The sequence below is a fragment of the Melozone crissalis genome, unplaced genomic scaffold (assembly GCF_028551555.1).
Source record: "Melozone crissalis strain CALT ecotype California unplaced genomic scaffold, PUWL_Pcris_2 ptg000013l_1, whole genome shotgun sequence".
In the NCBI taxonomy this organism is placed as follows: domain Eukaryota; kingdom Metazoa; phylum Chordata; class Aves; order Passeriformes; family Passerellidae; genus Melozone; species Melozone crissalis.
Genome location: NW_026535791.1, coordinates 33,022,615 through 33,038,363, shown reverse-complemented (window position 1 = coordinate 33,038,363; position 15,749 = coordinate 33,022,615). Strand labels below are relative to the sequence as shown.

Genomic DNA, 15,749 nt, shown 5'->3' with positions numbered 1-15,749 from the left:
ATTCTATTTCTATTGTTTTGGTTCTCAATAATTTCTATATTTTCTGACTTTTCTTCAGATTGCCAAATCTTGTAATTTCCAAATTTGTAAAATACCCCCTTTTTAAGCCAAAATCCTTTAATACTGGCTGCAATGCTGACCTACCATTCTAGTAATCTTTCTGCAGTCTAACAACTGCTCTTCAAACAGAGATGGTGACACTTTTTCTCTTCCTATTTGTTTTTTCTTTTTAATTTAATTTCTTCACTACAAACTCCATAATCCTTATTCTTCCAATTAGAGTTCAAACTTAATTGATATAATATTTCAGCAACCATCTTACTGAATTACAGAAACTTTTCCGTGGTACTCCTTCAAGCAAAGATTCTACAACATGATATTTGAATGGTATATTGAGAACATCTTATACTGCTGAGAAGATGTTCTATTGCTCTGTCACAGGCTCTCTGTAAACACAGGTTGTCTCTTATCACATTTCCTCCTTTCTCCTTTCTTCCTCACTTTCTCCTAAATTGATTCATGGCTGTGTGGTCCATCTTTTGGTATTTAGAAGCTCAAATTGAGACTTAAAATGTTTTACTTTAACTCCATCATCTACATTTTATTTCCAAAGCCTCATTCCCACTCATCACGCTTCAGATTTCATAACAATTATCATCTTTGTTGCTTAAATAGATGAACAGAAGCTTAGCTCTCTCAAACAGGCTTTTTACTTTTCTTGCTGAAATTTTTGTTACTATTTATTTTACTCTTGCCCATGAATTTAAATCAGCATGGCTTCTGGAAATTCAATGTAATTCCTGCACTTTCTAATACCTTTCCGTGGAGTTCCTTATTTTCACTAGGACTTTATTTTTTTGCTTATTGATTTTGAATTGGATCCTCACTTTCTTATAATACTTTTCCTCTGTTTTTTTATAGTTATACTTGAATTTCGATATTTCAGATACATCTTTTACTCCAAAGCATTACCTTTGCAGAGTTGTTCTCATATCCCTAATTTTATACTGCAAACATCAGAGCTGGGCAAAAGCAATCCTCCCAACCCCCCCAAACCAGCTATTGAAAACTCTGAAAACAAGAATAAGAAGAGTGCTGAGATGGGCCTCCTGAAGACTGGCATTTCTGCTGAAATTTTGTGTCATGGAAATATATCCTGAATTTATTATGGTCATTCAAATTACTCCCAAGAAATTAGCTTATCAGGGCGTTTAATGGCATTTACATGTCTGGGGAGTTTCTAAAAGGTTTTAGAAACATACAGGATTTTTGTGATGCAGAAAAGCAGTCAGTCTTGAAAAACATCTGCCTTAGGTCCACATGAACAAATGCAAACAGAATTCAGTGTTGCCCACAATGAAGCAAATTCCATATCCTTGGCCAAATATATCTAATAGAGGCACCTCAGTTTGGACTGTGGTTATACTAAAATGCCAAAACAGAACAAATTAGACATTCTAAAGTATGATTAACAATATCTCAAGCCTGAAGTGCCTCTAGAGGTGTCTTTTTCCCTTTCCTGCAGAGAAAGCAAACAATTTAGAGTATTTAAGATTTAAATAACTCAGTATTTGAGCCAAGGCTACGACTTTGCTTTCAATATCAAAGCAGTGATAGATATTCATGTTACTCTGTATTTTTCTAAAAATACAAACAATATCAATATAGTATATTCCTATCCTGAAGGAACTTGCATATTTCACAGCCTGAATAATGAAACTGTCATATAACTTAGAAAGCAATAAAGGCAAGACTCAAAAATAATCATTGTAGTGCTTGAAACTTATTAGTATTTTAAATGTATTGGCAAACAAAGGAGAGAGAGAGTGAGAAGAAGAGGAAAAGAGAAAAAAATTGAGCAGCATCAAAAATAAAATGATTTTATAAAATTAAGTCTTCAACTAAGTCACCCATTCCTGCAAAAGGCAGAAGTACAGTGGAAAAGAGCACAATCTCAGGGTGCACAGATGACATTCCTGGTTCATCATAATACCAAAATGTCTTATTCAAAATTGGCTTGAAACAAACAAATGAGGCTATAGTTCTCCATATTATGCAATTTTTTAAAATTAAAAGTCTTCAATTAAGTCTTTTAAAGCTGAATATGGAATCAAAACTCAAAAGAATGACTGAGGGGAAATTTTTTTAATAGAAACTATTATACAAATATCAAATAAAACTAAAATAGAATTTAAATATTCATAGCTGCTTCTTTGTTCCTATATTTCAATTATTAACACTTTATATTAGTTTTTGTTTCTGTGAAATCATTTTTTCTAGGCGTTTTTCCTTCATGTTGAAAAACAGTTTTAGGAAAAATTAGGAATTCAATTGAATAGGAAACATAAGAAGGAATGAAAAGTATATGATGTTAGAACAATTTTTTTCATTTAGAAGTTTCATTTACAACCAATATTTTTTCTCTTTAAGAACTTCCAAATAAATGCTTCCTCAAAATTTCCCCAAATTGTCTATTTTATTATTTGTTATGTTTTCATAAACCGTTGTTTCTTGATAAAACTTCTGTCACACAAAAGTTTCTAACTGAAGAAATTTCCTCCTAGATAGGAAGATACACATCTTTTTACTGATGTGCATGAAAACAATTTTCTTAAAACTGATGTTTTATAAGGTGACATCTTCACATATAAGCCCCCAAGATATATCAAGCTGACTATTTTACGAGATTTAATTTTACTTACACCAAAATCACAAGTGTCTGCTTGCAACACCTGCAGAGCTTAACTACAGTTATGCAGCAGAAAAATACACTTGAATCTGATCAACCCAGTGGTATATTTTAAAAAGTATCTTAATGGATATATCCCCACTTCACCAGCTCAATCCCAACTTTACACTCTGTTCTTAGCACATTCCTCATACAAAACTTCCTTAAAAGTACTCAAAGAAAATCAAACAAGTGGTTTCTTGAAGGACCTGCACAGAATGCCAGTAAAAGCAATAACAAATGCACTCTTATTAAATGTAGTAACTAAAGAAATCACAGTACCTCACCTGGCTATGGTGAACCCTGTGAGTTGTGTGGAGAAGATAAGTAATAACTTTTGGATATGAAAAAATATTAAGGCTACATGTAGATCTATACAAAGCCAATCAAAAAACCTCTGGAGACAACATTTAAGCTGCTGTGAGAAAAATTGAAGCCCAAGCCCTGCATAGTAGCATTTACTGACATACTTTGAAAATCCCACATGCCTCCAAAAACAGAAGTAGACGAACAATATTAATCTAAAATTGAAGAAAAATTGCAAGGAAAAAAATCTAATTAATAACAGTAGACAGTAGAAATTAAGAGAGTTGTTACAGGACGAACTAATTGCAGCTGGACTGTAAAGGAACCAGATGGCTGGCATTCAAACAAGGCTTCAAATAGGTTGTAAAAGAGTTCTTAAACAGAAGAATGGGGAAAATTGACAGCTATGATAAAATATGTACTAGGTGCATATATTTAGGTATGTAACATTGAACTGTGGCATGGAGGTACAGAGGTTTAGAGGAGGACTTCTAATGAATGAAATGATAGAGGAGAATAATAGTCAAACAGAAGGTGGAAAATACAGATTAAATGGATTAAATTATTACAATAAATAAAAACATTTCCCAAAGTGCATTCATGCAACTATTGAATACCATGCTCCATGATTATGATGCTACCTGATTCTTCAAAATCTGTATGAGACTTACTTGGAAAGCAGATTGTTACATTTCTGTATATGACAAGGGTGTAAAATCAGGTGACCAAGAAATAAAGGAAATAATGATGGATAGTTTTATAAACAGTAGCCTTACTGTGATGGAGGTCTGGTAGAGAAGTTTGCACACTTTTCACGAAAAATTAATGTTGCTATATTTATTGACACATTATGCTGCAGGTTTTTGTCTGCCCAGATCTGTGTGCTTCGATAAATTGAGCATAGACTTGAGTAAATAGTTCTGTTGCAAGGCAGAGTTTAGGGCAAGGCAGCGGCATTAAGAAGGAAATTACAGTTCAAGGTAACAGAATTGGAATTTTGCAGCCTCTTTCATTCTTATCATTGTGTTTTTATCATAGTCATTCATTATTTGCACTTGGAAATAACTTCCTATCTTTCATCACAATAAAGACAAAAGTTTTCACAGAGGCTATAATACACTTCTCTCCTCCTTTCCTGCAAGAATAGTTAGTACCGAACAGTAAGACTTTAACTCAGATATTTAAACTAATTTTTTCAGTTATAGTCCTGACTGAATGGGAAACAATTTTCTTGCTTTTGAGCTGGGTTGTCATTGTCCCAGACCTACGTACCAGCAGGAAACATAGAAGGTCAGATACCTGTTAAAAGAAATGTTGAATATGACAGGGAAATATTTAATGGAATGAGATGAAACCCATGTGATTATTTAAAAGAGGAAGATGAACTGGGGAAGGCGAGGAAGCAGAAATAAGAAGCTGACAAGGGGAAACTGATCCTGGAAAAATAATACTTAAGGATTATAGAAGAAGGATAGGACAATTCTGTATTCACTGCAAATATACATCCCATTAACAGGCAGAAAATAAAGGAAAACACTTTTATCTAAAATTAGCTTACAGTACTTCTATCAGCATAAGCCTTTAGTCCTCTTAAATTTTCTTTTCATCATTTGCTCAGCCTGTTCTATGGGCCAGTGTACCCATGAGGACATTTATGCAGTAATCACGTGTCAAGTAAACTAGATGAGGATAGTGATTACTTTTAATGACTAATTAACTTTGCTCAACTGAAGTGACAAGCAAGTTACAAGAAGAGAAGTTTCTAATCAAAACATTATCATACATGAAAAGCTGGGCTCTGTATATTTCGTTTAGAAATTTACAGACCCGGGATTGGTTTAGGGTTCTCTTTAGAGATGCAATGAATTGTTCATTGCTTGGGGGTTTTTTATCCTACAGTTGTTCATATCAGTGCAGTGAGGCAAGCCACAGATCAAGCTGAATGATTCACTAAGAGAAAAAATAAAAGTCCAGGAAAGAGAGGAAGCAGAGGTGTCCCACCAATGTCCCCCTGCCAGAGCAGCACTTAACTACAATTATCACTGGCTTCAGAGTAGGAATGAGAAAAAGGTGTCTCCATTTTCTCTCCAAAGTATGACCTACAAGGATGGAGCTTTGCAAACAAGTCAGGGTGGGAATTTGGCAGCAGAAGGTTTAGATCTTCTTCAAAGCATTCCTCGGTCTGCTCTTAAGAATGAACCTTATCAGACACAGACAAGTGTTGAAAAGGCCAAAACACAGCATTAAGGAACTGGTAAGTATGCTGGTTTTAAGCCAACAAATAACTTAATACTACTTTCAAGACGCAAATCTTTGAAAAGTCAAATAAATGAACACATTAAAGAATTTAAATTAGACTGCATAATCTGTTTGATAAAGTATATTAAGATTGGTTTGCTTTTTTAAGTACTAAATTTGAAAAATATTTTTTCAAAGTAATAGCTAACCTGTCTTGAAAAGAAATATATAAATCTCTATTCAATCAGGTTACTATCAAAGCTAATATTTTTTTCTATCTTGACAAGTTTTCTTCTGTGAATGTCTTTTTTATTATATGCTTGTTTTAGAAGGAATTTAGAATTAGCATATTTATCAGGCTTCTTTTGGGTTTCGTTTTTTAAATGTATCAGTCAGTTAAATACAGAGCAGTGTACTATTTCTGTACTGGAGAGAAGCTAAGAAACCTACCCACAAACCTAGTGCATAATGATAGTCTGCCAGGATATATTTGTATTTTTCTGCATTCTCTCTTGAAACAAAAAACTGCTTTAAAAATGCACAGCACAGCTTGTTTCTGACACTTCCTTTTGCTCCATAGTCCTGAACAGCTTTGCTGAGACTTCATGCAAATTAAATACTTCACCTTTGGTACTGATTTTTCAACTGTTCGCTGACTTAGTCTCTCAAGACAAAACCAGGGTTGTGCTGAGCAAAATTTGTGACCATAAACTATATGGTACAGTTTCAAATACAGTTTGTGTTATCCACATGGATTTCAGACCCACAGTGTTCAAAAGCAGTTGAATGCTCCATACTGTGCTGCTGCTTTCCACAATTCCAAAACTTCCAAAGAGCAGATGAGTTCTTTAGGCAACACACAGCCCTCACAGATAACATGAGATTTCTGTTTATAAGATTTCAGAGCAACAGATTGCTTTCCAGACGGATTTTTCTTGTGCCTACAGAACACATTGCTTATTTTGCAAACTGGCAAGGAGAACAAATTATGATGATGCCTGCAGCAAATGACTTGCTCTGTATTGCTCTCCACAGGTCACTGCCTCCGAGGATTTCCCAGGACTGAGACCAAAAGGAAATAGCCTGTCTCAAATAGGAGACATTCAACATGCTCAAAAAGGATGCATTACTTTTCAGGCCAGAAAGTCTGTAACCAACAACATTTTCCCCTTAATAGTTAACCATTGAAATGCTTTTGAAATGCTTTTTTTTAAGATGTTTTGTGTTGTTGTAGTACCTGTTTCATTTTAGATTCACAATTATGTATATTGACTGTTGCACATATTCTAAGAAATGGTCTTAGGATCACTGGTGGTAAACAATCCAGTTTCCTTTGTGCTTTCTGTTTTATAATTGCTGACAGCACCTTTTCATGTCCATAGTATTTATGACAGATTTCTCATGTGTATTACCTGGTGTTATAGCATATGAATTCACACGGTATAGTCATGGAGTCAATAGAATCATAGAATAGTTCTGTTTGGGAGGGACATTTAAAGGTCTTCTAGCCCAACCCTCAACCCCCCAGTAGCATTCTCCTCAGCTGTGACACTTGGACTGACACAAGGCAATGCATTCCCATCAGTATTTTCAGAACTGCCGCTTTATTTGAACACTCTCTGCTCCTGTACACAACCCACAGCTGGCAAACCAAGGTGGGACACAGTGCCGAGCCAGCACCAATGGACACCCAGCACAGCCATCCTGCTCAGTGCCTTGATAGGTCAGCCTGGAGGAACCCCTCACATGGGAATCTCCATGGCACCGAGGAGACCTCTGCAAGACCATGCAAATGGCACTCACACCTCAATGCCACCTACTGTCCCACTCTTCTTTCTCCTTTTTAATGTGTGTGCTTGAATACAAAGTATCTTCTTAATGTTACAGAGATGTTGACAGATTACATCTGTCATTAATTAGTGCTTACAGGAGCAGTAAGTGGCTTCTCAAATTTTTGTTGATACTTTCCATCCTGATGTGATATTACTCTGTGGGGTTGCTAAGCTTCTGCTCTTAAGAGGCTGTCAATTAAGGTAACTATGGGAAGGCTTTGTGATGTGTGTCAGGTTTCATAAGTTAAAGCCACTCCTTGATTTTCACTTCTGACTAGAGAGTTGATATCCTGCTTAAATCTTTTAAAGCCCTATTTGATTCTGCTCTATATTTCTCTTCCCTTTTCACCAAACATGTTGCAAGCATGTCAGTTTGAGAATATTCTTCTATCTATTATTATTGAAATAAGAATATTGATTTCAGAAGTACCTATTAGAACAGTGTACAGAGTGTGGTGGTCTCTGTGAGGAGCGGGTGGAACTACCTCAGACTCTTCCAAAATCTCAAAACTCCCCTTTATATTGTACTTAAAAACAAGAAGGTAGAACAATGGTCCTGTTTTGCTAAAAAACCTAACACGAGCAATTTTTACCAGCTACTACAGCAAACAATTTAGGTGCAATATAGACTTTTGTAGATAGGATCTGCACCATAATGAATGCTTCAGTTAGTGTCACTATCCACCTAAGTAGCTAGAAAAGGCTGTTTTATTTTCTCAGCCACTGTTCTCTTCAAAAAAATGGATAAGAATTGACAGTATCTCCCTGCTGTATCAACAAATATGTTTTCTCACTGTGCACTGTGCAAGGCTTTATAAGAAATGCAAGGAGAAAAATAACATAAAATCAAATGTTAAGGTTTTTTTTCTTTTTTAATTAGCCCATTATTAAGAGCTTTATACAAATTTGAACAACAAACAATTTCAGAAAGCCCTTTGCAATGTAGACTCTTTTCATTTCAGCATAAATCCTATTTAAAAAAGATACTTCACAAAAATAATCATTTGTTCTAAATGAACAGAACTTTGATTAGCCCTTAATAACTCTGGTAATCTAGTTAGCGAAAAACAGAGTAAGCTAGGGAAACTATTACTGGTGTTTGAATTAAATTACTGATCAGAAGGACTATGTGGCTGGCGACTGTTTTTCTCAATTTACTTCCTAAGCATCCCAGCAGTGGGAGATGCATCAGCTAAACTGCATACCCTCCTAATCACTTTTTTTTTCTGCCTTCTGCCTGTAAACAATACGTAGGTTTGATTTTACACATAATTTTCCAAGACATACAGTCATCTCAGAATGTTCATGTAACTTTTAATGTTGACTTACAAATACAGACAGACCACCTTTGTGAGCAACAAAAAGGGTTTACACCTTCACTATTGTCACAAAACTGTGAAGAAAACCTTTTCACTCCCAAGAGATGAAAAAGCATCAGCAATCCTGCACTCCTTTGTGTGCTTTTGAGGCTGGAAGTTGAAGTACATTTTAAAGGGAGGAGTATGAATCTCAGAAAATAATTTCCCACCTAATCTCTAACTGCTCAATGTTTTTACAGGAATTCTGCCAATATTTTACATGCAGTGGTAATAGTCAAGCACTTTAAATATTGTTGGCACCAGCCAGCAGTCAGAGGCAGCTCTCAATAGAAAGGATAAAAGAGTGGAACAGCTCACACAATGAAATATGAAATAGACTTCTCTGTCAAGTAGGAATATCCTGGTATCCCTACATCACTAGTATTCTACTATCATGCCTTGCCAAAACAAGAATATGTTCAAGAGTTTGCTTTCAAAAAGACAGTAGCATTGTATTTCTTCCAGAAATAAATAATTTAAAAAAGAAGCAGTGCCAAAAAATCACTGGGGGAAAAAAATTAACACAATAAACATACTGAGCTATTCTTTACCTGCAGATTTGTTCTAACTTTGGATGAAACCAAAAAGTGTAAAAAAACCTAATAAAACCAAAATCTAAGGCAAAATTAACATTTAGATATGCATTGGCAATATGAAATAAAAAACAAACTCGTGAGGAAGTCTTTCCTAGTGCAACAAAAAATAAATAGGCAGTTTAGAAGCAAACACAGCTGAAAGCAATTCTAATACCAGCGAATGCTGAATGGCTGCTGCAGAAAGTGCACTGAAATTTTGCTTCCCACTTACCCATTATTGAAAGGTACAAACTGCAGGCTACACTATATCAACAAAAAGCATTTAGGAAGAGAAAGGGAAAGAAAAGTTTCGAAAGTGAGACTCCAAGAAGGTGCCACCAAAGACTGGGTCAAACTATGTGTCTGTCTAATGGTGTACTCTTGAGAATTCCTTCATTCCATGAGAAAGAATTGTATTTCAGTAATTAAAAAAGTAATTGAAATGTCTAATTTGTGACATGTATACAGCTGTTGGCACTAGTTTAAGAGGCAGGGAGGTTTTAACTACTACGTGGTTATAAAAAGTAAGTAGGCACAAATGCCACACCTTTGGATGAATGATTTCAAAACATGGTTCTTTGTATGAGCAGATGAGGATTCAGGTAATATATTCCATCCCAATTTCCAATTCATACTTGAACAGCTCTTACAAAAACACATATTAACTTGACTGTGCTGTGGTACATTGATAAAAGCTTTAAAAAATGCAGATGGAAAATTTAGTTGTTAGCATGCCAAATCAGTGTCAAAACAAAGTCTCATCTCACTATTTTTGCAACCTTTTTGAGACAGGTAAATGGGCAAATGGCAGCATGGTGAAACAGAGCGTTCACCTTGCAATAATAATGACAAGTAGTAAAGGAAAAATTAGACTGTCACCAGCATTTAATGTCATATGAAGTAATGGCATTTACTCCTTTAAGGAATGTAAGCATCAATTCCATTAGGGACAGTTTTCAGCCCTTTGTGGAGAAGGTAAATATTATTTTATGCATATCAGCTAGCACTCTAGTGGTATAGCAGTGCAAGATGGGATCTTCTCCAAATAAGTTCAGACATGCCTTTTACTGCACTGAGAAATTGGAAATCATTTATCCTGAGAGAAGCATTCAAATTTCCAATGTAGTCACTAATGGTAGGTGCCTCTGGAGATCTCCAGAGGGAGATTTGGTCTGCCTAATTTAGACAGGCAGACATAGGAGTATCTTCTGCCATGGAAAGATTTCCTAAAATGAGGAAGACTTTATTTAACTTGTAAATACAAGCTCCAAGTAATGTCAATTACTTTCAAAAGCAGTATTTTTTTGAGATTCACTTCTGAAAGAAGAAACACACTGGAAAGACCAAGGTCCAATTGCCTGTAATCACAGCTCCAAAATATTAAATTTACTTCATAACCTTAGTATTTGTACTTGCAGGAATGATGAATTAAGCATGGTTTTAAATTATTGGGGAAGAAAGGAAAATAATTCCCATTACTATTTACACCATATGAAACTGACTTTGCTTATCTTGATTACCTATTAGAGTGATAGTTGCAGACTGCAGTACATAAAAATGATATGCACTGAACCCATAATTTGCCTGCCAAGAAGATAAATGAATGAGAAGGGTCCATCATTTAAAACTCTCGAAAGTACCAGTCTGTACAAGTAAGGAGTTTTACAGAAGAAGGTGACCTTTTCAAGCCATATTCAGCACTGACTGGTTCATATCAGTTCCTGTAATTTCACTTTGTTGCTGTGAATACGAACCTGTGGAGTCCAGGGCACAGATTACAGGCATTGGGGTCCAACAGAATCAAAGACTTCTATTGATTTTTTGGTAAATCCAGTATTTACAGAAAAAGGAGGATTATTGTGAGCCTCTCACAAAGGAGAACTGCCCAGAAACCACAGCCTGCTGAAAAGAGATACTGTCACTTATGCAACCAGGGGGTGATTTCAGGGGTTTAAAGTTTTTTAACAGGAGACAACCTGGAAAATACAGTTTAAACATTGGATATTTACATATTTTAAAGCAAATTCTTTGCTTGGGATTTTTATGCCTTTGCATAACCAACAGGAAAAAACTGAGGAGATGCTTAGAAATCCGTCTGTTTCTGTATGCAGGGCAGATTGGTCTGGATTTGTTTTCCTAAGTTAACATTAAATGTGAGCAGAAAAGGATCTCAAACATATGTGCCCTTTTGCTATTTTCACCCTAAAAATGAATTAAAGTATACAGTTTGTAAATTTCAGAAAAATATGGTTTTGAAAAACTTCACCAATATGTTTTACTCCCACTAAAATAGCTATTTAAAATTTTGAAGTTCATAAATACAGCTTGGATAGTGTGTTATGTTTAAGTATGACTCTGTCTCTGAGGCATCACCACAATCCATTAAGCTCCCCTTATTTTCTGCCCCATTGTAAGCTTAGTATGTGATTCATCTTTTTCCATACCACACAGGACAAAAAGGTGATCTTTTGTATTTCAGTCTCTACCTTACACTCCTCATCTTCTTTCCCCAGTCAGTAAATGGTGAAGAAGAAAGCTTTTTTGCAGCTTCTTCAGCTGGGGAAAAGCACTTATATGTCAGGTCTCTAAGGATTTTGATGCTCTCTTTATCCCTTGACCCTATTTTCATACTCAGAGGTACAAGGAAAGAAACTATCCCACAGAAAGAAAATATACTTGGAGGTTGGTAAGCATTTCAGTATGTAAATTGTATGTCCTTTCCCCCAAGATCCACTCAAGTCTTTAGGGACAAGGGCAAGTAAGCTCTCAAAATGAAATACTTTATTATGGAAATTTTCTATTCCAGTCTTTTAGGTACTCACTCAAGGAGAAAACAACACAACTTCAAGTCTCTAGAGGAAACCAACACAATAAACTATACCGAGCAGTTTCATTATAAAAGGAGGAAAGCACTCCTGATAGATGGAACTTACCAAGTAATATTTACAAAGTTTATCTTTGTATAGTATTTTGTAGTTATTAATTAAACCATGGCATCTCTTGTAGTGAAAATTGCATTGATTTTTCCCACCATTGTAGATGGCATTTTAATAAAGAAGAGAGACAAAAGCATGATGCTGAAGCTGGAGGGATAAAAAAGATATTTCTTTTAAGAAGGAAAGAATAATGATTGCCTTTGAACTTCAAATCTAATTCCACTTCTCCCAGAAAACAACACTACTGATGGAAAAGAAATTTTTCTGTTTTTTTTTTTTTCTATTTCAGCACTGTTTGTTTGGTTGTCAGAGCAGAGTTATTGTTCACAATTAGAGATATAAGAACCAAGAGGTTTCACTGTGAAGCTATCAGTAATATTTCAACTCCAGAAACCATGTGGAAAACTGTACTTAAAACCTGTCAAGAAGATGTAAAAACAGAATTAAAGCAAGTCCTTAGATGGATATAAATGCACTAGGCAAGGAGAAGACATTTAATATCTCTAATTCTCTTGCTTGGGGAATGGGGTAGAGAAGGGAATTTGAGACAATAACAGTGAGAAGCTTCACGGCCTCCCTAAGCAGCCTCTCCTTTTACCAGTGCAGTGAAGAGGATACTGGGTTAAATGGGTCACTGACAAAAAATGCCTGTAGAACCTTTCTGGTCAGTGAGCCTTCAGATCAGAGTGAAAACTTGTATTTTTAAACTGAAATACAGAGCTTTTTTTTGTTGTTGTTGTTGTCAAAGTAACTGTTGTCTTTTTGTCTTCAACAGAATTATGCTTTTGTCCTCTAGTTCCGACTATCTGTGCATATAAATGTGGCATGTAACCAGAGACACCTGTAATCCTGTAAACCTGTTGCAATAATATAACTGTACAGAGCCACATTGGAATTGACTTCCTTGTAAGCCTTAAATTTAGTAAGTCACAGATATGCATACCAGGTAAATAACACCAACTTTCGTTTAGCAGGCGTGTGATTTTCATTCAAACTTCCTAGTTTTTTTATCTGCCATCTAAACAAAGTTAAGAAAGAACCAAATTTAACAAAGAGGGAAGAGGGAAATTATGTCTTATTGTTATGTAAACATATGCACCCAGTTAATATCCCTGAATCATCCTGTTGGTGCTTCTGTATGCTCACTGCAATGCCGAGCTGTGCGCTCGCAGGTACAGATGGCCCAGCTACCAGAGCCTCACTTCCTACACATATCGGCCATATGCAAGCCTTTTAACTAAATCATTTTAATAAGTGAAGTGAGACACAGAGCAACTAGTGTTTTGCTGTGGATGTGCACTCAGCAGAAACTTGAATTAACCTTTATGGTGCAGTAAATTAATACTTTCATTACTAGAGTGGTAGTTAGAACTATACTGTATCCATAGGAAAAAGCTCCTTACCTGAATAACATGTTTCAGCTTGTCAATAATTTGACTTATTACAGGATCTGTTTCCTTCACTTTTACTTCTGGATTTGCAGACTGAGCTTTGATTCCACTGCCAACCACACGGTGCGTATAGCTAGTTTGGTACAGAAACACACATAAAAATGTTTTAGTAACTTACTCTACTCTCAGAGAGTCATCTTCTAGTTTGTATTGTCTCTCATGGCACCAGCATACCTCTTCAAGGAGATGCATTAATTTTGTGTGCATTTTTTTTCACAAAAAGAAATACAACAAAATATAATTACTGAATTCAACAAAGTTCTGTTATTTATTACCATTTCAAGTTTACTGCAAACTTTAATAAAGAAAATTATCTACATTTTTTAGCATGAAGCATTCAGCCCTGTGCATGTATTTTTGTGCGTGTGCAAAAAGACTGTGCTCCATTTTGATTTTGCTAAATACAACAGCATGATGATTGCCTTAATGTGTGACATTTCAAGGTCCTAAAACAAACTCTAGATTCCATACACACTGTATGTTCAGAAATAAACCTGAAGATTTTTAGTGGTTTTGTGAGTGCATGCACAGACTGAATATTTATTGAAAGATAACAACCATATTGTGCATTAATTATTTAGCATTGCATATATTATTTAAGTAAGAGACGGCCAAAATGTTCTTGATATGTAGATATATAAAAAGACATAAAAACTAGATATAAGCTGATTCAAAAAAGAACTGCTTCAGTAAGTAGAACATTGTTTATAATACATCAAAATTCAAAATACAGTAAATAAACTAACCACTGAGCAGGATTCTGTAGCTTATTAAGAAGCAATTCTTAATTCAACTTACCATATTATATGTAATACTCAAGTTATGCAAGAAAAACTGAATATCTAGCTTCTCATCACAGATACTGTACATTATGCAAATACTCTCCATATGCTATATTTTTTCAGTGTACTCTATAAGAGGATAGCTCTATAGCTCTCTGTCTCAAAAGTATTTTGCCAGCTGTTATGCTGTAAGGAAAAGAAAGGAAATAACCTTATCAGAGTAAAGAAATATCTTATTCCTGCCTGTTAGATCTGCATATAAGTGCAGACAACACTGCATATTTAAATTTTGCAGAATTTGTTTTATGAAAAACATTACAGGTCCTCTTAGCTCTGCAGAAAAGCTTGCATGTATGCTAAACAATGAATGCAGTTCAGTAAAAAGAGGTTGCTACATAACAACAATATTTTGTCCTTGATCTTTACTTAAATTTCACCCTAAATGAGATTGAGGATATTCCTGAGGAAGTGTACACACTGAATAAATGAATGGCTCATATTTTTGAAAAGGTGTTACTCTGATTTACAGCAGACAGCTTTTTGTGCTGCCTTGTAGCAATGGAGCCATTTGCCAGCTTGAAGTGATGGGGAAAAACTTTGTATGTAGGGGTACAAAATCCACAGTCTGCCTGCTTGTCTTGGGCCATTGTTTAGTGCAGCAATTTGGGCAGGGTCAGCAAACTTTCTGATAATTCTAAGTGTGCAAAAAATTAAAGTTAAACATGAAAACCTTAAAAAAATTTCTTTGGCAGTCATTTGTATAAAACAAAATATATAAATAAATAAGGAATTAATTCCAGCTGAACAATGCTGCAGTGACCAGAAAAAACAACTGGTTTCACTCAACATACTAGTTTAATGCAACACCAAAATTTCTCTTCACACCATAACACTATAAAAAATCTTGAAGGTTATGTCTATTCTTTTAATCCAGTGGTCTTGTTCTGTTTCACAGCATGCAAAATCTGTGTTCTCACTTTCTGTCACTCAGAATTTTCCAATTAACACCTTTTTTTCAAATGCTGCAAACCCAACTATTGCACATTTTCCTGTGAACTGCATAACTGTGAAAAAGAATACCCTTTCTCTTTTCTTAATTCAATGATAATAATTTCTCTAACCATGCAAGAAGAAATAAATCATGCAGAAGCTGAAAGTTCCCTAGACTACAATTTTATTAGTATTCACTCACCTGAGAATTAGTTGGCTATGAATCATTCAAGACTGACTATCATTTATTTTTCAGCTATTTCTACAATGAAATCAGAAGTCTTGCACAGCTGGTAGTACTGACTCCCTTCTTTCAAATGAGAGTAAGTAGCTGGGGTAATGCTGTCTTGAGAGTGGATCTGATATTAGGAGTTTCAGCCATGTTCTCTGACCTCTTCAGAGTCAACTTTCTCTAAATTCCTCTTCGCCTTTTTTCAGCTGAGAGTGGGGAAGGGTAAGAAGCTGAAGCAGAAGTGACATGCATTGAAACAGTGACAACTAGCACACTAGTGCTTGATAACACCACATCTTTAGGTCTATTAAACAAATATTT

At 35.3% G+C, this 15,749-nt stretch overlaps 1 protein-coding gene across 8 annotated transcripts in view; it reads right to left on the bottom strand.

The window, feature by feature from the left end:
• GPC5 (glypican 5) overlaps window positions 1–15,749 on the bottom strand; it is a 588,801-nt gene that overhangs the window by 382,315 nt on the left and 190,737 nt on the right. For all 8 annotated transcript variants that reach the window (XM_054271913.1, XM_054271916.1, XM_054271915.1 and 5 more), the window contains one exon: window positions 13,377–13,497. In XM_054271913.1, coding sequence (XP_054127888.1) covers window positions 13,377–13,497 — 121 coding nt within the window. The remainder of the gene's footprint in view (window positions 1–13,376; window positions 13,498–15,749) is intronic.